We start from the raw sequence: 22,421 nt of genomic DNA on the forward strand, positions 1-22,421 counted from the left end.
ATATAATTGATTTTTGTATATTGATCTTGTATTGTATAACCTTGTTGAACTCATTTATTAGTTTTAATAGTTCCTTATGATTTTCTATGTACTGGATCATGCCATCTGAAAACACAGATTTAATTTTCCCTTTCCAATCTGAATACCTTTCATGTCTTTCTCATGCCTAATTGGCCTGGCTGGAACCTCTAGTACAGTTGAATAAGAGTGGCAAGAATGGACATCCTTGTCTTATTCCTGATCTTAGGGAAACTTTCACAATTATGTATGATGTTAGCTGTTTTTTCATAGATGGTTCAGGAGCTTCTCTTCTATTTCTTTTTTGTTGAGTTATCATGAAAAGGTGTTGGATTTTGTGAAGTGCTTTTTTTGCATCTATTGATATGATCATATTGTTTTTCTCCTTTATTAATACAGTATATTACAGTAATTGATTTTTGGATATTAAATTAAGCTTGCATTTCTGAAATGCCTCTTCATCATGGTGTAAATTCCTTTTTATATATTGCTGGATTCATTCTACTAGTACTTTATTGAAGGTTTTTTGTGTCTATATTCATAAGAGATATTGATCTGTTGTTTTCTTGTGATATCTTTGGTTTTGATACCAGGGTAATACTGACCTCATAGGATAACTTGAGAATGTTCCCTCCTTTTCTATTTTTAGAAAAATTTTCGAAAAACTGGTATTCTTGTAATGTTTGGCAGAATTCACCTTTGAAGCCATCTGGGCCTGGGCTTTTCTTTGTGCAAAGTTTAAAAATTACCGACTTAATCTTTTTGTTTGTTGTAGCTCTATTCAGTTACTCCCATTTCTTCTTGAATTTCTTTTTGTGGTTTGTGTCTTTCTAGGAATTTATCCATTTCATTTAGTTTATCTAATGTATTGACATACTCTTGTTTACAGTATTCTCTTAGAATCCCTTTCATTTCTGGGAACTCAGTAGTGATTATTTTAGTAATTTGAATCTCTTTTTTGTCTGTTTATACAAAGACTTGTCAATTTTGTGTATCGTTTCAAACCTACTTTTGGTTTTATTGATTTTCTCTATTGTGTTTCTAATCTATATTTTTTCTGCTCTAATCTTTATTATTTACTTCTCTTAGCTTTTGATTTAGTTTACTTTTCTTTTCCCAGTTCCTTGAGGTGGAAATTTAAGTTATTAATTTGAGATCTTTTGTCTTAGTCATCCTATAAAGGATTACCATAGACTGGGTGGCTTAAACAACAGAAATTTATTTTCTCATGGTTCTAGAGGCTGGAAGTCCAAGATCAGGGTGTCTGCATGATTGGGTTCTGGTGCAAAATCTCTTCCCAGCTTGCAGATTGTGCCTTATCACTGTGTTCTCTGGTGTCTCTTTTTATAAGGGCACTAATCCCATCATAAGCCTTCATGGCCTCATCTCAACATAATGATCTTCCAAAGATCCCATCCAAATACTATCACATTAGGGGTTAGGACTTCAATATATGATTTGTGGGAACTCAATTCTGTCTGTAACATCCTTCTTCTCTTTAATATAGGTGTTTGCTGCTATAAATTTCCTTCTATCCACTGCTTTTACTTCATCCCATAAGTTTTCCTTCTGTTATTGATTTCTAATTTCATTCCATTGTTGAGTCCAAGAGCTGAGCTCCCCCTCCCCCAAGTAAGTTTATAATTTCTGCTCTTCTTGTGTATGGATCACACTTTCCTGTTTCTTTTAACATGTCATAATATTTTGGAAAATTGGACATTTTAAGTAATGTATTATAGCAATTCTGGGTACTGGTTCCCAACCCCTAGGGTTTGTTGTTTGCTTCTTTATTTGTTTAGTGACTGGGCTGGACTTTTTCTTTGAAGTGTGTTTCTCCCACAGGGTATAGCCGCTGATGTCACGTCTGAGAGGGAACAGCCTTGGACATACAGAGTCACCCTGGAATGACACAGCTCTCTTTGAGTGTTTTTTCCCTGATCTCCCTATTAAGCTTGCCTCTGTTGGTATCTCATCCAGCTGTTAACCTCCACTAATTGCAGGCTAATTGCTCTATTATTTTTTTTTCTGACAATTTCCCAGACATAAATTCCTGCAGTCTGATCTAATTAGACTTGGGTTCCTTTATCTTTGAGGCCAGTCTTAGATGCTTGTGCTGACCTTGGGAGGGTTCTTCTTAGCTGTCTCTTCCCCAGGTACTCTCTGTTAAACTTCTAGCTGCCCCATGGTTTAACTTGTTAGTCTCGTGAAGCTACCAGCTTCATTATAATTGCTTACCTCCAAAGTCTTTGTTTTTGACAGCACCCTTAGGCTTGAACTTCCCCATTCTCTGCCCCAAATGAAGTCTGTCCTCTTAGGGAAAACTCTCTGTTCTTAAGGACTGCCTCTCCCACTGGGAACAATGTATGAGTCACTGCTCTGGTACTGTAGATCGGGGCAGTGGACTCCTTCTCTTTGAGTGGCACCCTTGCTGTACCATTGGAGTGCTAGATAACCCTGGTCTTGGCTTTCCTCTCACATTGTGGAACCTCTACTCTATGAGTTAAGTCAGGGAAGAGGCCCTCAGGGCCCAGTGTTCTTGGCCTGCCATCTGGGGTAGAGCTTCTTCTCTATGTATGGCACTAGGTAGAGGAAGGGAGCCTCATAACTATCAGCCGTGCCATGCTGGAAAAGAGCTTCTGCCTCATAGCCTGAGTATGGAGTGAAGAAGGAGGAGAAATGCTGACTACTTGCCCCTCCTAGGGAGAGAGCATAGCCTTTGAGGGGAAAGAGAGCTCCCAGGCTTTACTTGCCAGAAGCAGAGCTTCTACATCACTGAGCTGAAGGATGGGGCAGGTCGTGCCTCATATGCCATAGACTCTCACTGTTGTTATTGATAATTCATTGATTTTCTTGTATAAATGTTTCTCTATTTGCTGTATGCCCTTAGGACACTCACAGTTTTCAGAGACTTTGAATGGCTTTTGTTTGTTTTTATAATTGTTACCAGTTATGGCAGTTTTGTTGGAGAAAGGATCTTTGGAGCTCCCCACACTGCAGTTCTGAAAATGTCCAACTCTCATTCATTTTGATGGTTCTTTTTTTTTGTTGTTTTTACTCTCAGATCATATCCTTAATTTAGGAATTTGCAAACTACAGCCCTTGGATCAAATCTGGCCTGTTTTTCTGCATTAAGTTTCATTGGAAAACAGTCATGCCCGTTCATTTACATATTATTTATATCTGACAGAGTTGATTAATTGCAGCCAAGACCATTTGGCCCAGCCTAAAATATTTAGTATCTGGCCCTTCACAGAAGAGCCTACTTTAGTTGATAAGCTTTACGATCATTTATCACTTAAAGTTATAACTGTTTCTGTAGTAAATATGAGTTGTCAAGAATACCAGCTGTAATTAAATTCACATTTGGCTTAAAGACAAAACAGCAGATTTGTAATATAAACATGATATTTTCTGTTTTTCCAACATTTTCAGATCTGGTAGCTCAGCGAGGCGAAAGATTGGAATTATTGATAGATAAAACAGAGAATCTCGTGGATTCGGTAAGTATGGGATATGATAATATTTTTCAGGATGTAAAGTTGAGAAGCTGTGGTTGATGGTTAATATAATAGAGAAACATCTTAAATCCAATACTTTAGTAGGGTTTTTTTTCCCTTCTAACCCTCATTAAGTTATTACATTATGATAATGAGGATAAAAATGAGACATAGAAAAAAACCACAACCCATTAATAACCATTAAGGAAGCTTTAATTTGGAAAACATATTCAACATAAAGAAACAATTTTTTAAAGCTTTGGATCGATACCTGTATAATTTAGACTTAGCTGCATATACCAGTCTGTTCTCTGTACACTTTGTAAAGCAAAAAACAAATGTGCACGCCAGTTGTGACCCATTATGAATCCTAAAACCCAAACAATTCAGTCACTTTCTTGCTTACCATGACAGCTTTAGCTTTCTTTGTATCAAGCAAGAGGCAGAGATCGATAATGATGGATGTGTCCCTGTAACCTATTTATCCTACAGTTACACGTGTCTTTGTATTTTCCATCTGGTTAGTGGATAAAGGTTTTGAGGAAAGATGATAGACAGACATTGAATAGAAGGTGGGCAGAGATCAGTTACAATTTGGGTCTACACAATTAAGAATTTACATGAAGAGTAGAAGTTTACACCTTGAAACAGATCATTGAGTGATCATGTTCATTCTTACTGACAGCTAGATTTTAGTGGTTGGAGTACAAGCTCTAGAATCAGGTTGCCTGGGATTGAATCCTTTCTCTGCCACTAGTTGTGTGACCTTAGGCAGGTTACTTAACCTCTCTATGCCTCAGTCATCATCATCATCATCTGTAAAATGGAGATATATCTTCTTCATAGTGTTTTGAGGGTTAAAGTGTACAGTGCATGCAAAGTGCCTAACACGGTGTCACAATGTCTGATACATAGTAAGAGCTATTTAAATGTTTATTGTTATTGTTAGTTTTACAGGGACATCTAATAACAGTAGGTCTTAGGAGGATAATAGTTTTTCCACCAAAGTATATGGAAATTGGAGGAAGGGTGGCACCATACAGGAAGTCAAACAATGGGGTTCTGTAATAGCTCACTTGGTAACACATTGCTTGAGGAAGAAGAGGGAAAATATGTGTCTCATTCTAGATCTTCTGACAATTTCTTTGGAACTTCCAGTCCATCTCTTAGTTATTCTTAATCCCTGAAGATAACCCTATTTAGTTGGAATGGTCTGTGTTTGACCAATACTAGTATAGTCTTCACTTTCCAAATAAAAGTCTTCTTGTTGACTACATGACCCAGAATAACAAACACTGCTAATTAACTAACTGATGTCTCTTTTATGGAAGAATAACATAAGTACAATAAAGTGCAGCAAGTGTACTTGCTAGTACAAGTGTTATTTTCTACATATTTCTATACCCATGTAACCACCACCCAGATCAAGATATAAAACACTGTCAACACCTCTGAAAGCTCCCTTATGCCCCTTCCAGTTAATAATCCCCAACAGAGGTAATTTCTCTAACTTACATCACTCTAGATAATGTTACTTGTTCTTAAAATGTGTAGAAAAATGGACTCATATGTTATATATTCTTTCATGTCTGGCCTCTTTCACTCAGTATTATGTCTATGAGATTCATTCATGTTGTTGGATGTAGTAATAATTTATTCTTTTTTATTGTTTTGTACTACATATTCTATTGTATAAATCTACCCACCACAATTTGTTTATCCATTCTCCCCTGTGGGGTTTAATTCTGTATTCTCTATTGTGTTCCATTAATCTGTTTGTGTGCCTTTATGTCAGTACCACCCTGTACTGATTACTATAGCTTTATAGAATTCCCAAAGTCCTCCAACCATGTTCTTCTCCAGGATTGTCTTTACCATTTTAAGTCCTTTGCATTTTCATTTGTGTTCCAGAATAAACTTGTTATTTTCCATCCTGAAAAAAAAAACTTATATATTTGATTGTGATTGCATTTAATCTATAGATCAATTTGGGGAGAATTGGTAATCTTGACAGCATTGAGTCTTCCTATCCATAAACTTGGCATATCTGTGCTTTTGCCTAGGATTTCTTTCATTTATCTCACCAGTATTTTTCAGTTTTGGTGTAAAGGTCTTGTACATACTTTGTGAAATTCATTCTTGAGAATTCCATACTTTTGTGTTCTGTGATAAATTTTAAATTTAATTTTCCAATTTTTACTGGTAATGTATAGAAATGAAGTTGACTTTTGTATATTGACCTGGTTTGTATCCTGAAATGTTGCAAAATTCACTTGTTAGTTCTACTAGCTTTTTTGTAGATTCTTCCATTTTACTTCTTTTCTTTGTCTTATTGCACCGTCTAGAACGTGCACGATAGTAAAGGAAAGTCATGACAGTGGACATTCTTGTATGTAGCACATCTTATAGGGAAAAATTCAGTATTTTCACAATTATGATATTAGCCCTAGATTTTTTTATACATACCCTTTATCAGCTAGAAGAAATCCCTTCAGTTCCTCACTTGAGAGTTTTATTCATGAATTTTATCAAATATTTTTTCTGTCTACTGAGGATTATATGGTTTTTCTCCTTTATTCATTTAATATGACTGAATATAACTTACTAAGTTAACATTTCTTTTTGAATGTTAAACCAACCTTGCATTCTTGCAAGGTCATGATACATTATCCTTTTTATATAACACCTTATTGGATTTGCTGTTGATTTATTCAGGAATTATGTGTGTTCATGAGGGATGTTGATCTGTAATTTCTTTTTCTTTTTGGGCTTTGGTATCAGGGATATGCTGGCCCCATCAAACAAGTTGGGAATTGTTACCTCTCTCTCTCCTCCAAAAGAATTTACGTACTATTGACATTATTTGTTCCTTAGCTGTTTGAAAGAATTCACCAGTGAGGCAGTCTCAGCCTGGAGTTTTCTTTGTAGGAAAATTTTAAATCTACCATTTTACTATTTGTTTCCTATTTGTACCATCTGTTCTTTGTTCCCTTCACCCTCTTTTTTTGCCTTCTGCTCAATTAATTGAGTGCTTTTTAAATTCCATTTTTATTCTGTTTTGTTATTTTGTGCTTGCTCTGGGGTTTACAGTAGAAGTCTTTAACTTATCATAGTCTACCTTCTAGTTGTATTATTGTACTTCACAAATAGTATAAGAATGTTACAAAGTTTACCTCCAGTTTTACCTTCCTGACCTTGATGCTTTTGTCATACTTTCATTTACACATATAACTGTAAAATACATTGTTACTATTTTTGTTTAAACAGTTGATTATCTTTTAAAGAGATTTAAATAATAAGAAGAACATCTTTTTTTATTTATCCATGTAGTTAATATTTCTGGTAACTCTTCATTCTTTTGTGTAGATCCAGATTTCCATCTGGTGTCATTTTCTTTCCACCTGTAGGATGTCTTTAAACATTTTTCATAGTGTTAAATCTGCTAGTAATGACTTCTTTCAATATTTGTATGCCTGAAAAGTCTTTATTTCACTTCCTTTTTTAACATATTTGATATGCTTTGATTTTTTTTTTTGGTAGGGGAAGATAATTAAGTTTGTTTATTTTTGGAGGACGAACTGGGAATTGAACCCAGGACCTCATGCATGCTAAGCATGCACTCTACCACTTGAGCTATACCCTTCCCCCTTTTCACTTCCTTTTTTAAAAGATATTTTCACAGCACAGAATTCTACATTAATTTTTTTTTAGTAATAGACTCCATTTTTTAGAGCAGTTTCAGGTTCACAGCAGAACTGAGCAGAAAATACAGAGAATTTGCACATAGCCCTCCGCACCCACACATGTATACTCCCCTACTCTCAACATCCCTCATCAGTGTGGCATATTTGATACAATCAATGAACCAACATGGACACATTATTATCAACCAAAGTCCATAGTTTACATTAGGGCTCACTCTTGATGTACATTCTATGGGTTTTGACAAATGCATAATGACATGTAAGCCACCACTGTAGTATCACTCAGAATAATTTCATTGCCTTAAAAATCCCTTATATTCCATCTATTCATTCCTCCCTCCCTCCCTCCCTCTCCCCAAACCACTGGAAACCACAATCTTTTTATTGTTTCTGTAGCTGTGCCTTTTCCAGAATGTCAGTTGGTTGGAATCATACAGTTTGTAGCCTTTTCAGACTGGCTTCTTTCATTTAGTAATATGTCTTTTAAGTTTCTTCCATGTCTTTCATGGCTTGATAGCTCATTTCTTTTTTTTTTTACTGCACATATATTTTTAAATTCACATATATGTACTGTTCATTGTTTCTAAGAATGTTTAGAGCTTTTAGCTTTTTAAACTTACATAGTTATCAAAGGAATAAAACCAACTACAAAATAAAAATTAATTCAGAAAGATACATGCACCCTGCTATTAACAGCAACATTATTTATAATTACCAAGATATGGAAGCATCCTAAGTGTACATCAATAGTTGAATAGATAAAGAAGATTTAATGAAATACAACTCACCCATAACAAAGAAGGATATTTTTGCCACTTGTGGCCCTTCATTCACTTTTCTTTTCACTTCAAAAACCAGAATTTTATAACTGACAGAAACATTTCCATTGCATCAAAAACAACAAAATACCTAGAAATAAACTTAACCAAGGAGGTTACCTATACTTTGAAAACCGAAATGACTCAAAGAAATGGAAAAATTTCTTGTGCTCTTGGATTGGAAGAATCAACACCATCAAAATGGCCACACTACCCAAAGCAATCCACAGATCCAACACAACCCCCATCAAAATACTCATGACATTCCTCACAGAACTAGAACAAACAATTCCAAAATTTATACGGAACCACATAAGACCTGAACAGTCAAAACGATCTTTTCTAGGTATTTTTTTTTCTCTTTCTTTTTTTTGTTCTCTTTTCTTATGGTTTGATGATGAGAGAAGTTCCTTTAACATTTGTTGTAAAGCTGGTTTGGTGGTGCTGAAATCTTTTAGCTTTTGTTTATCTGTGAAGCTTTTGATTTCTCCATCAAGTCTGAATGAGAGCCCTGCTGGACAGAGTATTCTTGGTTGTAAGTTTCCCCCTTTCCTCACTTTAAATATATCGCGTCACTCCCTTCTGGCTTGTAGAGTTTCTGCTGAAAAATCGGCTGACAACCTTATGGGAGTTCCCTTGTATGCTATTCATTGCTTTTCTCTTTACTTTTAATATTTTCTCCTTATCCTTAATTGTTGTCAGTTGGATGACTATGTGCCTTGGTGTGTTCCTCTTTGGGTTGATTCTGTGTGGTACTCTGCGCTTCCAGGACTTGGGTGACTGTTTCCTTTCCCACGTTGGGGAAGTTTTCTGTTATTATCTCTCCAAAAATGTTCTCAGATCCTTTCTCTCTCTTTTCTCTTTCTCGGACTCCTACAATGTGAATATTAGAGCACTTCACGTTGTCCCAGAGTTCTCTTAAACTATCCTCATTTCTTTTTATTCTTTTCTTCCTTTTTTCTGTTCTGCAGCAGTGATTTCCACTAATCTGTCTCCTATCTTACTGATCCGTTCTTCTGCCTCATTTAGTCTGTTCTTGGTTCCTTCTAGTGTGTTATTCATTTCAGTGATTTTATTCTTGAACTCTGTTTGGGTATTCTTTATATTTTCCACCTCTTTGCTAAAAACTTCGCTCTGTGCATCTACCCTCCTCTTGAGTTCTCTGAACATCTTGGCCATCATTACTTTAAACTCTTTCTCAGATGGATTGTCTATCTCCTCATCACTTATTTCTTCCTCTGGGATTTTATCTTGTGCCTCGGCCTGGGAGATATTCCTCTGCCGCTTCATATCTTCTATCTTTCTATGTGTTTGTGGACTCCTTCCACAGGCTCTGGGATTGTTGTTTTCTTATTTCTAGTATCTGCCCTGGTGGATGAGGCTGGACTAGAGGCTTATGCAGATCTCCTGGCAGGAGGAGCCGGTGCCTGCCCACTGCTGGGTGAGGCTTGGTCCTGGACCTCTGCTGGGTGAGGCTGTGTCTAGAGGCCTCTGTGGCTCAGGAAGTCTGCTGACGGGTGGGGCTGTGCTCCCACCCTGTGTGTTGTTTGGCCTGAGGCTTCCCTACAGGCTGTTGAGTGGGGCTAGGTCTTGGTGTTAATGATCCAATCAAGATGTCAGCCTGCAGGAAAGCTCATGTAGATTAACACTCCCGGAATGCCGGCCATCAGCTTTTATGTCCCCTGGGTGAGCTGCAGCTGTCCCCCATGTCCCCAGGAGACCCTCCAAAACCAGCAGGCAGGTCTGGCCCAGGTTCCTGTGAAATCACTGCCTCTGCCCTTGGACCTGGCGGATGCAAGTTTCTGTGTATGTTTCCCAAGCAAATGGAGTCTCCGTTTCCCCTAGTCCCTTGGGGCTCCCAGAGCCAAGCCCCACTGACCTTCAAAACCATATGTCCTGGGATCTCCTTCTCTTCCCAGTGCCAGGGCCCAATCTGGGGATCCTGACGTGAGGCTTAGAGCTCTCACTCCTGTGGGAGGGCCTCTGCAACTGAACTATTCTTCAGCTTGTGGGTCACCCACCCTGGGGGTATGGGGCCCAATTATATCAGCATTACGTCCCTCCTACCATCCTGCTGTGGTTTCCTCTTTTTTTTTAACTTTTTTTAATTGAGTTATAGTCATTTTACAATGTTGTGTCAAATTCCAGTGTAGAGCACAATTTTTCAGTTATACATCAACGTACATATATTCATTGTCACATTTTTTTTCTCTGTGAGCTACCACAAGATCTTGTATATATTTCCCTGTGCTATACAGTACAATCTTGTTTATCTATTCTGCATATGCCTGTCAGTATCTACAAATTTCAAATTCCCAGTCTATCCCTTCCCATCCCCCTCCCCCTTTTATCTTCTTTATGTTTCCTGTTGCAGAAGGTCTTTTTTGCTAGGTCCCAGTCTTTTTTTCAATGGATGTTTAGCATTCAGTTGTGGTTTTGTTGTAGTCACGAGGAGAGATAAGCTCATCATCCTACCACTCTGCCATCTTGACTGGAAGCCTACTTTTTTTGTCTTCCAGTATTTTAAAGATGTTTCACCACTGTCTTTTTTATTGTTTCTGACAAAAATTCCACTATTGTGTTTACATATATAATGTATCTTTCTTTCTCTACGTGCTTTAAATTTTTTTCTCTTTATCATTGGTTTTAAGAAATTTGATTACAATATACCTTGGTGTAGTTTTCTTCATGTTTCTTCAACTTTGGGTTTGTTGAGCTGTGAGTTTGTAGTTTTCATCAAAGTATAAAAACAGCCATTATTTCTTCAAATATTTTTCTTTTCTTCTCCTTTCTTTCTAGGACTCCGATTATGTGTACATTAAGCCACTTGAAGTTGTCCCACTGATGCTTTCATTTAGGATAGTTTCTGTTACTATGTCTTCAAGTTTACTTCTCTTTTCTTCTGCAGTTTGTAGTTTATTAGTCTCATTTTGTATATTTTTTATCTCTACAACTTTGATTTGGATCTTTTTTATGTCTTTCATGTGTCTCCTTAACATGTACACGCTTTCCTCTACCTTCCTGAATATATAAAGCATATCTATAATTGAAATGTTTGTTCCACTTACATGTAATATAGATACTGATAGAGCTGGGTTAAGCTATGTTGCTCTTTGGTTTTTTATTTGCTCCATCCTCTTTGTTTCTCTTTTTTATTTTGTTTACTCAGGTATTTTAAAAATTGTTTTATCACCTCTTGGTTTTTAACAGCTTTATTTATTTTCTTATTGATAAATAAATCACATACCATACATTTGACCCATTTAAACTGTACAGTTCAATAGATTTTAGCATATTACATTATAATTTTTTTAATTTTGGTGAAATATATAGAATATAAAATTTGCCATTTTAATAATTTTAGGTGTGTAATTCTGTGACATTAATAAAATTCATAGTGTTGTGCAACCATTATCACTGTCAGTATCCCAAATAGAAATTCTGTAACTGTTAATCAATAACATTCCCCCTACCCCAGCCCCTGGTAACCTCTAATCTACTTTCATCTCTATGAATTTGCCTTTTTTAGGTTCCTATAATTGGAATCCTACAATTATTTGTCCTTTTGTAGCTGACTTATTTCACTTAGCATCATATTTTCAAGTTTCATCCATGTTGTAGCATGTATCAGAACTTCATTTCTTTTTATGGCTGAATAATATTCCATTGTAGATATACTGTATTTTATTTATCCCTTCATCTGTTGATGGACCCTTGAGTTATTTCCATCTTTGAGCTATTGTGAATAATGCTGCAATGAGTATTGGCATGTAAGTATCTGTTTCAGTAATTCCCTGCTTTCAATTCCTTTGAGTATATACCTAAGAATGGAATTGCTGGGTCATATGGTAATAGTATGTTTAGCTTTTTGAGGAACTAAAAACATTTCCTCATAGTGTTGCACCATTTTACATTCGCACCATCAGTGTGCAAGGGTACCAGTTTTTCCACATCTTCACCAGTACTTGTTATCTTCCATCTCTTTATTATAGCCATCCTGATAGGTATGAAGTGCTATTATGTCATTATGGTTTTGATTTTCATTTCCCTAGTGACTAATGATGTTGATCATATATCCATGTGCTTATTGGTAACTTGTATATATTCTTTGGAGAAACTATTCAAGTCCTTGCCCATTTCTTAGTTGAGCCTCATCAGCTGCTAAGGAAAGCTAAGGTAACCATCTACATGGAGTGGAGAGGCCATCAGGCTGGTCAGCTTGCCCTTGTTATTCTCATAGGGATTTTTATATCTTCTTCTTATTCTCTTCTACCTACACCCACCCACTCCCTCATCTCTAAGGGAAGCTTTGGTAAGGTGTAACAAGTGTTTTGGTTTTAAATAGGTGATTTGTCAATATTCTAATACCTACCTGAGGATTGTGGAGGAATCTACATCCCAACCTATTGAATCATGTACTTCAATAACAAAGTAAACATAGGTTTATTAGTTTCATTGCTCACTACTTTTTCTTATTCATATTATCTTCCTCTTTCTTGGATTCTTTATTGTGATTTAATTGTGAATAATTGCAAAGAGTTTAAGCAACTGAGAATTTCTATATATGATTTAGAGGACACACTATATATGATTTAGAGGACACACTCCCCAAGCCATCCACAATTTTGACACCATTAGCAAGTTGTTTGTTCCCAAAACCACCCTCAGGTTTGATAATTCACTAGAAGGACTCACAGAATTCCAAGAAACCATTATAGTTCTGGTTTATTACAAGCAAAGTTTACATATTAAGCTCAGCCAAAGGAAGAAGCACATAGGGTGGAGTTTGGGGAGGTACCAAACCCAGAGCTTATGTTCTCTCCCCATGGAGTAATGACACATTACTCTCCCAGCATAGATGTATGATAACATACACATAGTATTGTACAATAAGGGAAACTTGCCCAGGCTTCATTCTTCAGTTTTTATTGAGGTTTCATTACATAGGCATGACTGACTAATTGCCCACTTGTTTGATCTCAGTCTCCAGTCTCTAGCTCCTCTAGGTATGACCCAAAGCCCCTATCCTAAATCATGTACTTGGCCTTTCTGGAGTGACTAGCCCTGCCCTAAATCACATTGTTACTATTTGTCTAGCCCATGGCCCCCAGCAAGAAAAGGTTACCAGAGGAGGGTGTAGCTCAGTGGGCATGCCTAACATGTACAAGGTCCAGGGTTCAATCCCCAGTACCTCTGTTAAAATAAATAAATAAATAAATAACCTAATTACCTCCCCAACCCCCGAAAAAAGGAATGAAAAACTAGAAAAGTTTACCTCCTCGAAGCTGAGGGCAAAGGTCAAACCCCTTTTGGGAAACGTTAAGTTCTTTAGTATGCAGTACAGTTGGTAGGCATTTGGGTTGTTCTGAGTTTTGAGATAAGACAAATAGTGCAGTTAGAAACATTTTTGCATATGTCTTTAGGGGAACTTGTGCATATATCTCTGTTGAATACATACCTAGGAGTGGAATTGCTGGGCTGTTAGAGATTTTCATTGTTTGTTTTAAAGTGCTTATGTGCTGGTGGGAATGGTTCAGTAGATATTGAGAAGTAGATGTTGCAAAAGAAAGTGGATAAACAAAAGAGTGAAGTTCTTTAGGTTTGGGCCCTTATACAAGTAAATATATAATCTTCCTATGGAAATTGAACATGTTCTTATGGTTCAAAATCTCAGGATTATTCTGGACAGAATAGGCAGATGCTTTTTGAGCCAACTGGCTTATAAGGAGCCTTTCTTATTGAAAGTGTAAAGAGGAAAAGGCTTTTCCACTAGTGGGAAGAACTAGAAGCATGCTAAAACATCACGTACATTGCTACAGTGGAGAAGAAAAAAGGAGGGAAACCTTTCCAGCTGTCTTATAATCCTTACCATATACATGGCAGAATATACCATATTCCCTGCTTTCAGGAACTAGTGGTTATGAATGGCGAGTCTGTACCTGTGAAGAGAGGGAATGGGGTAAAGAACATTGGAACTTCAGCAGAATTAATGAAAGTAAAAGTATTGTAGGTATTATTGCAAATCAATCATGTAGACAATTCTAGGGGTCAAACAATTCATGCTTTTTTTTTCTAGTCTGTTACCTTCAAAACAACCAGCAGAAATCTTGCTCGAGCCATGTGTATGAAGAATCTCAAGCTCACTATCATCATCATCATTGTATCAGTTGTAAGTTTTTGTCCTTTTAGTGTGTGATTTTATTTTTCAATTTCTAAGAAATTAGGTGCTGGAATTCTTTCTCAATGATTAGCACTCTGAAATGAGCTACATATAACTTCTAGTGGTGAAACATATGACCTGGCATTGGCTTTCCTATGAAGTCACTATGACATATCATCTCTACTTAAACCCCATCTCTCTATTGAGAATTCTTATATGTAAGCAGTTATTCAAGGCATTCCAATATTCCTGGTTATTTAATGGTTTTCTTGCTACTAAAATGGGATCCTTTTAAAATTACATTTCCTAATTGACTCCATATTTTCTGATTACATTTATATTTTCTAGTTAATTTCATATTCTATTTCTTTATTTCTGTTTTTTCTCTTTTCTAATTCATGTATTTTGTTTCTGGCAACCTTCCATAACTTTTATTAGTTGTAATAGCTTGTCAGTTTATTCTTCTGTATTCTATAGGTCAGGAGTCAACAAACCTTCTGTAAAATCCAGATAGTAAATATTTTTAGACTTTGCAGACCACATACAGTCTCCGTCACAAATTCTTTGTTTTAGGCAAGCGTTGAAAAATAATATAAGAACCATCCTTAGCTCACAGGCCATGGCTACAGTTTACTGACTCCTGCTATAGGTAAATTATGATACCATTGTTAACAATTTTAACCCCATCATTCATATATATAATGTAATTTTATATAATTATTAATTGCGTTATATAATTATATATAATTATATTGCATTTATGAGCAGTGTTCAAAAATTATGATATCAGTGGGCATCTATATTTAGTTCCTAGTTTTAATTGGAGTGTTTCTAATATAAGAGTGATATACTGTGAATTCTTGTTAAACATTTATTGTCAAGTTAAAGAATGTTTTATTTCTATATTGCTAAAATTTTTTATTGGGAATAGACATTTTAATTTTAAAAAATGATACTCTCTACCCAGTGAATTGATATCAAACTATCTACATTTAGTATCAATGTATTGAATGGCATTAATAAAAGCACTAATAATTAACTGTTCTTTCATTTGTGGGATAAGTATTAAGAGGTCATTATGTAGTATTCTTTTAAATCATGGTGAGTTCAATTTCTTAATATTTATTTAGTAGTTCTCTTGTCTGTAAATATAAATTAGTCTGTATGCTGTTCTCCTTTTGAAACCCCAATATAAACAGATACTGGACTTCTTTGAACTGTCCTGCATGTCTGGTAACATTTTTAATATGTTTAAACTCCTTTTTTTTTGCATCAGCTTCTGGATGAATCATTCAGCTAACTCTTCCAGCCCTATTCAGCCTGCTATGTAGCTCTTATTTTTTTTAATTAATTAATTTAAAATTTTTTATTTTTTCATAGCCAGTTTTTAAATTTCTAAGAACTCTTATTTTAACTTTTTTCCAGTGGAACTTGTACTTGTTAACAGATGTACGATCTCCTTGAATTTTTCTGGATATATATTAAGACATACATCACAGGGAATTAGCTTATGCAATGGCAGGAGCTGGTTGTCCAGAAGGGCTGACTGGACTTGTGGGGACGGGAGCAAAGCTGTATTAACATGCAGAATTTCTTCATCAAGGAAACCTGGGCTCCACCCTTAAGGCCTTTTAACTGATTCAATCAAGCTCATTCAGATCATATAGGATATTGCCTTACTTAAAGTCAACTGTTTATGAGCCTTAATCACATCTACAAAATACAGCAACACTTAGATTAGTGTTTGATTGGATTACAGTGTACTGTAGACTCCCCAAGTTGACATATAAAACTGACCTCACAGGAATATAGTTATGTTTATATGTTATGGATATTTTTAAAATTTTATTTCTAATACGGTAAGTACTGATAGTTATAACTGCCCCTAAACAAGAACTCTTTGAGGTCCTCACTAAGTTTTAAGAGTGTAAAGAAGTCCTCGAACCAAAAGTTTGAGAGCTGCTGCTCTAAAGAGTGGGGGAGGGGTGCTTTACTTTGGGGGTACTTTGTGTCTGGGCAAAGCAGTCTTTCCTCCCCATCATCTTGTCATTTACAGAGGCTCAAAGTTAACTTTGCACAGATACCTCTGACTTGGTTTCACTTCTCCTTGACCCCTTGCTCAGGATCCTCAGGTGGCACATTCTAGGCTTCTCAGCTTAGTTTCTTCCTCCTTTTTTGACCTAGGAATTTAGATTGATTTGTGAAGCTGGATTATTGTTAAATTCAGATTATACTTACCTAATACATGCAAAGTACTTTGCCAACTCTTTGCCAAAAGGTGTTGTCACCTAACATATAACACTTCAGCTTTAAAAATCCTTATATTTTATGTGTGGCAAATAGTCAACTTTATATCAAATTGGAATATCTATGTATGTGTGAATGTGATGTGAGTAGTTTAGCCTATTCATTAATAACCAGAATTTTCTGTAACCTCCACCCCTAACATTTGTAGAGAAGTAAGAAAAAACACTTTGCTGACTTTAGGGAGGGGGCATGGAATTCATAATATACTTTTTTCAAGCATGTAAGTAATGAAATCAATCACTTAAAGATCTTTAAAAAGTTGTAGATTAAGGCAAAACAAAATGACTGGTTTAATACAGTGAACCTAATGTTTAAAAAACATCTATTTTTGGAATATAGTAATGTGAGCAAGCATATACCATTAAGAATATCATAATTTAAAATTATAATAACATAATTAAAAGACTAATACATCTTTAATAGGACTTGCATTTTGCTGTTACTTCTATCATCAGCTTTCCTTTGATTGGGTAATTATAATTATTGTGTCATTATATACTAAAAGGTTCATAGTAACATTCTTGCTCATAGGTGATACAGATGTAGAGTCTACTCATGATTTGTAATATTTTTAATCATTCTAATAATGAGAAATTAATCCATGTACAAAACCTAAAAGTGTACTGAATTATAGAATCATTCTTCAAGGGAGTTACATTAATTTGTTATCTTTATGACAATGATACATCAGTGTTGCTCTTATATTTTGATTCTGTCTACTTTCCAGTGAAGAGAAACACCACCACTGCTTTCTCTCCCACTGATGAAAACATAGTGGAATTCAGATGGGTGAAAGTTGTATCAGAAAAGATCATTTTAATTCCACTTCTGTCTTTGAAAATACTTGATTAGTGTATTATTACACAACTGCTACTATAAGTATTTGTTAATAGGTCTTACCATTATATATTACTTAGGAGCCTATGATAAGTTCAAGAAAATAAAATTGCCTTCCCCCTCCCTCTAGGTATTCATCTATATTATTGTGTCACCTCTCTGTGGTGGATTTACATGGCCAAGCTGTGTGAAGAAATAAAAAAAGTTATCATTTACCAAGAATACGAGAGAACAAGGAGTTTAAAGCAATCCGTGTGATTCAAGCTTTTTAATACTGACAGGTGGTGTCTGCCAGTCTCTTCAACACTCTTCTTTCTCTTTCGTTTTTTTAATCTTGATCTGTGCCTCCAGATTTATCTTTGTCCTACCAACCAATTTATTCCAGTGCACTTCAGATGGAACCATTTTTTGCAGCAGTAGCTTTAAAAAGGCATTTTGTTTGTTTCTTTGGTTTTGTTAGTTAATGTCATCTACTTACAGAAACATTTTTGTTTGTAACTGCACAAAGCTATCACCAAGGTGGAAACCACCTGTTTTATGAGATGTCTACTAAAACTATGGATGACCTTTGTGCATACAGAAGTATTCAGGAGACAGTATTGCCAACATCTCACCTTAATGTCTTTTGATTTTGAAGGGTTTTAGGTGCTTAAAAATAATATATATGGGGAATTGTTATTTGAGGAATTGCAGTTAAACTGTTGATAGTGCTTACTTCTAGCAGTCCAAGCAGGTAAAGTATTCAACATTTTATCCCAGTCAGTTGGGGAACATTTTGCTAGCCCATTAGAAGCACAGGGAATTATCCTTGCCCTCCTACTATTTACTTTTAGGAAGAAAGTTTTGATCATTCACAAACCTCACAGATCTTAATATCCTTTGTTTCCCCACTGCAGTTGATTTGAGAAGATGGTGGCTTAAATATTGTTGAAGGTTGTGGGGTTTTATATATTCTTTTTTCTTTGATGGATATGTAGGGCAATTGTATAGATAATAGAATGGATAGTGGAGGAAGTGGGAAGGCACATTCCTCTGGCTCACCAAAGAAAAAGAAGAGAACCACAATGGATGTGCACCATTTTAGCTGTATGAAGGGAGGTAGTGTGGGGAAATTTTTGCAGCCTGGGAAAAGCCCAAACAGAATATGGTTAACAGTCAACTCCAGCGTTTGGGTTTGACTGGTGTTGAATAATAGTTTGGGTATCCTTTGTGGTTTAATAAGTTCTTTAATCTGCCTAGTTTTGAAGAATTTTGTGAGACTTGAAAGTAGACAGTATGATGTATAGACACAATACAAGACAGTTTAGCTAACATCCATGTAACTTCAGTGTGAAAAAAAACTGGAGTGTGATCATACTGCTTTGGCTACTCTGGCATCTGTTAGCTAGTGTGTATTTTTGGTGTGTATCTGAAAGGATGATATTTGCTGCCCTAGATCTAATTGCATGTATTTATCAACAAATGCCAGTAAATGGAAATTATACTACATTTGACTACTTTCCCAATGATATAACAGATTGATCTATAAAACGTAGCCACCTGTTTAGCCTAGTCATGTGCCTTGAATATATATGTGTCACATAATCATAATACCTGTTCTTCCATCTAAACCTTTCAATTCATGCTGATTCATTTATTTGATGTATATTTTTGACTCAATGGAACTCTTTTCCTGGTGATCATGTATAGTGCAAATGTTTTTTCAGTCCTCTTTATCAACACTAATGCCTTTTAATTACATCAGCATTTCCTATTGGAAAACAAATTTGTTCCATGGAAACATTTGGCATTCCTGAATAATAATTTCCAAATGTCTTAAATCCAAAGAAAAATACTTAAAGCTTATTTCCCTTTCTTATACACACCTGAATAAAAATGATGTGCATGTTTTAGGGATAAATTACTTAACCATCCCTTGGTCTATTTATGTATAAGAATGCTTTTAAAGCACGTATCTTGTTTTAAATGACGCACAAACTGAAGGCATTAATAAAATTTAAGAGTAATACGATGAGTTGCTTGTTTTAGAATTTCTTCTTGGAATCTAATTTCTTCTGGTGACATTTTGCCATACTTTACGGAACAAAAGTATTTTACTTATGCTGAAAATACATTAAAAAGTGTGACCTGGAGCCTTTCGGTAAAGAGCTATATATAGCATTGTCTCAAAAGTACAAAATTTCTTCAAAACCAAAAGACACAAAAGAAATTTAAAAATATGTAGGCCATACTGAAACCAGTGAAAGATCCTGAAATGACCACACAACCTCTACAGCCATCATCCTGAGACCATGGTTGAGATAGAAGAGAAAAAGAACTGCAGGGATTATAGTCCAATTCAATACAACTCTGACTGGTTCTGAAAGAGATGGCTCAAAGGAAGGCATAAGAGAGTGGGAGAGAATAATTCATTGTAGCAAACAGTTTTAGATAAATGGAAAAAGAAAAAGAGTGGCAAAGATCAAATGTACAAAAGGCTGGGCCACAGCAAAACAATAATCAGTCACTTGGAGCCTTTGAACCTAAGTAACTTGAAGTCAGGAATGGTTGAATATGTTTTTGTACAGGCTAGAGCAACACGAAAACAGCCCATTTATCTCTCCCCAGGCCTTCTCCACATTTCAAATGAAGTATGCATTCCCTAACCAGACACTTAGAGGAACAAAAAAAGATGGCTATTTATTTGGTTGTTACGAAAAAAGAAGTGCCACAAGATAATTATTTCTCTTTACTTAAAACCCTTGGCCCTGAGGTCGAATAGTGTCACAATCCATAAGTTTCCTTTCGAATAAGTGGATATGGCTTCTATCAGATAATGGTTCCTCCTTGTTTAGCTCTGCTGACACCTCTTTCCCAGCCTCAAGACAGATAAAGACATTGGGTTGCTTTCCTGAGTATCTTGATGGAAATTGATATAACAACAATAGCAGCCCTAGACCCTCCTACAGTATTCTACATGAGAAGCAGGTTTGTCTGTACTGCATCTTTTCAAGGATAATAAATGGGGTAGAGTGTTAGTGGTGGTGATTTACCTATGATTCAGTTTGAATTCAGTGAGGAAAACAGAGCCAAGACAAGTATTATGGAAACAATGGATTTAATACTGGGTTCAAGCTTACATAGGTGTATGACAAAGCAGGGACAGAAGGCCTGGAAGGGAGGTGCCAAGGGATCAGAGGACCAGTCCTAAGCATTTCCACTTGAAGCACTGGTACTGAGGAACAGGTTGAAGCTTGCTGGAAAACCTGAGAATCCCTTCATGTCCGTTTGCCAAAATAAGTGTGACAGATGTGTAGAAAGCTTTGTGGAAGCCACAGACTCAGTAGACCAGATGTCAAGTACCCAACTGTGTCTCCAGTTGGCCAGCAGGACAAGTAGGCAACAGGATGAGCTGGTTGTGGAGTGAAGGAGATTGGGGAAAAGCTTGGGTATACTGCGCACCTTAGCATCTTCATATCTGACTGTCCTGACCTCCATAGAGTATTGGCCTCCACTATCTTTCTGCTTTCCGAGTCTCACATGAGTTCATTTCACTGGCCAAACATAATTCTGAAAAAGTATACAGAAAGGAGTTTCAATAGAATTCCCAGCTTCTGGCAAGAACAGTGATGCCAGTCTAGCACAGCCAAATTCTTCTTAGATTCATTCTTAAGATCAATTCAACGGCCTTATCTTATGGAGAAAGACCATTTGAGTAAGTTGTAGCATTCTTTTGGTCAAGTTACATTACACAAAGTTATTTTGGATTCGTGCTGTTTATTAAACCAAAACATTATCTAAGCCTGAAATATGTTGTGACTTGTTATATCTCTTCCAAAAAGAAGAAAAACTATGATGATACTGTGTATAAGAAAATTTATATTATAGGTTGACACCGTGATTTACCTTTTTTAAATCGCATTCCAAGTTTGGACCAGCATAAAGAAAACTTTAGAAGTCTCAAGCACAGAGAGAACACTAAATTCAAGAGTACCCCTTATAGACGTTCACTTCTGGCCAAGATGGAGTAACAGGGACTGTATTTACCCTCCTGCCTGAAATAACCCAATAAAGGACAAAATATTTGAAACAACCATTCTTAAGACGCTGGACTCCAGGAAGTGAAAGGCAGTGATATTTCAAAGAGCTGAACCCAATTATTGCCCCAGTTTACTATGTTGAAAGAGTATCCAAGACACAAGGCACTGAGAAGGAACACAGGAAGAGCTTGATGGGTTCCTTGGATTGACACATGATAGATTTCCAGGGAGACCTTTGCAGGGCATGGTATTGGAGAGAACAGTTGCAGAAAGAGGACTCTAGAGTAATCTGAGGAAACTACCCAATGCTAGGGAAAGAACTACCCAAAAAAGATTAGAAGGAAGAATATCCTACACCCACATGGGGCTAGGAATATTACCTGTAGCCACCAACGAAAACCTCATGACTCGCAGGGTATTGGATAGAGTACTCAGAAGGGTCTTGCATAGACCAGGGTTTCTCAATCTTGGCACTGTTGGCATTTGGGCCCATATATTCTTTGAGACTGTCCTGTGTATTGTGCAATGTTTAGCAGCATCCCTGACCTCAACCCACTAGATCCCAGGAGCACCCTCTCTCCAGTTGTGACAACCAAAAATGTCCCAAGTGTTCCTGCAAAGTTGGGATAGAGGAGCAAAATCAATGCTGGTTGAGAACCACTGCCCTAAACAGTCTTATCCAGGATAATAAATCTTGAAATCCAGACCTTAGAAGCTGGTTCCAAGTAGCTGTCCTGGAACAAAGAATAAGAATATATAGAATGGCAGACTGGTGCTCCTCTGTGAGTCTACACTGGGCTTTTAAAATTAGAAACCACTGTAAGTTTCATCAAAAAGGAAATGCATACAAAACCTCAATGTTCTTGGATAAACTTCAGAATTATATTATCTGCCCTAAAGATGCCAAACGGGCAAGGTCCCAACAGTTATAAATCTCAACATTTATTTGTGATGCTCTGCTTAAGTGCAGATGGCAGAAGCACCTTTAAAGCCACAATATGAAGAGGGCTTAGATGCATTTTGACTCCGAAGAAGAAACAAGAATGGGATTGTGGGGATAA

General features: G+C 36.3%; 1 protein-coding gene across 1 annotated transcript in view; it reads left to right on the top strand.

The window, feature by feature from the left end:
* The window catches only part of VAMP7 (vesicle associated membrane protein 7), a 64,151-nt gene extending 44,799 nt beyond the window's left edge, over positions 1-19,352 (top strand). The window contains exons 6-8 of the mRNA XM_006218867.4: positions 3,451-3,518; positions 14,114-14,206; positions 17,472-19,352. Coding sequence (XP_006218929.1) covers positions 3,451-3,518; positions 14,114-14,206; positions 17,472-17,540 — 230 coding nt within the window. The 3' untranslated portion in view covers positions 17,541-19,352. The remainder of the gene's footprint in view (positions 1-3,450; positions 3,519-14,113; positions 14,207-17,471) is intronic.
* Positions 19,353-22,421: the final 3,069 nt, after the last annotated feature.

Source organism: Vicugna pacos, chromosome X (assembly GCF_048564905.1).
Source record: "Vicugna pacos chromosome X, VicPac4, whole genome shotgun sequence".
In the NCBI taxonomy this organism is placed as follows: Eukaryota; Metazoa; Chordata; class Mammalia; order Artiodactyla; family Camelidae; genus Vicugna; species Vicugna pacos.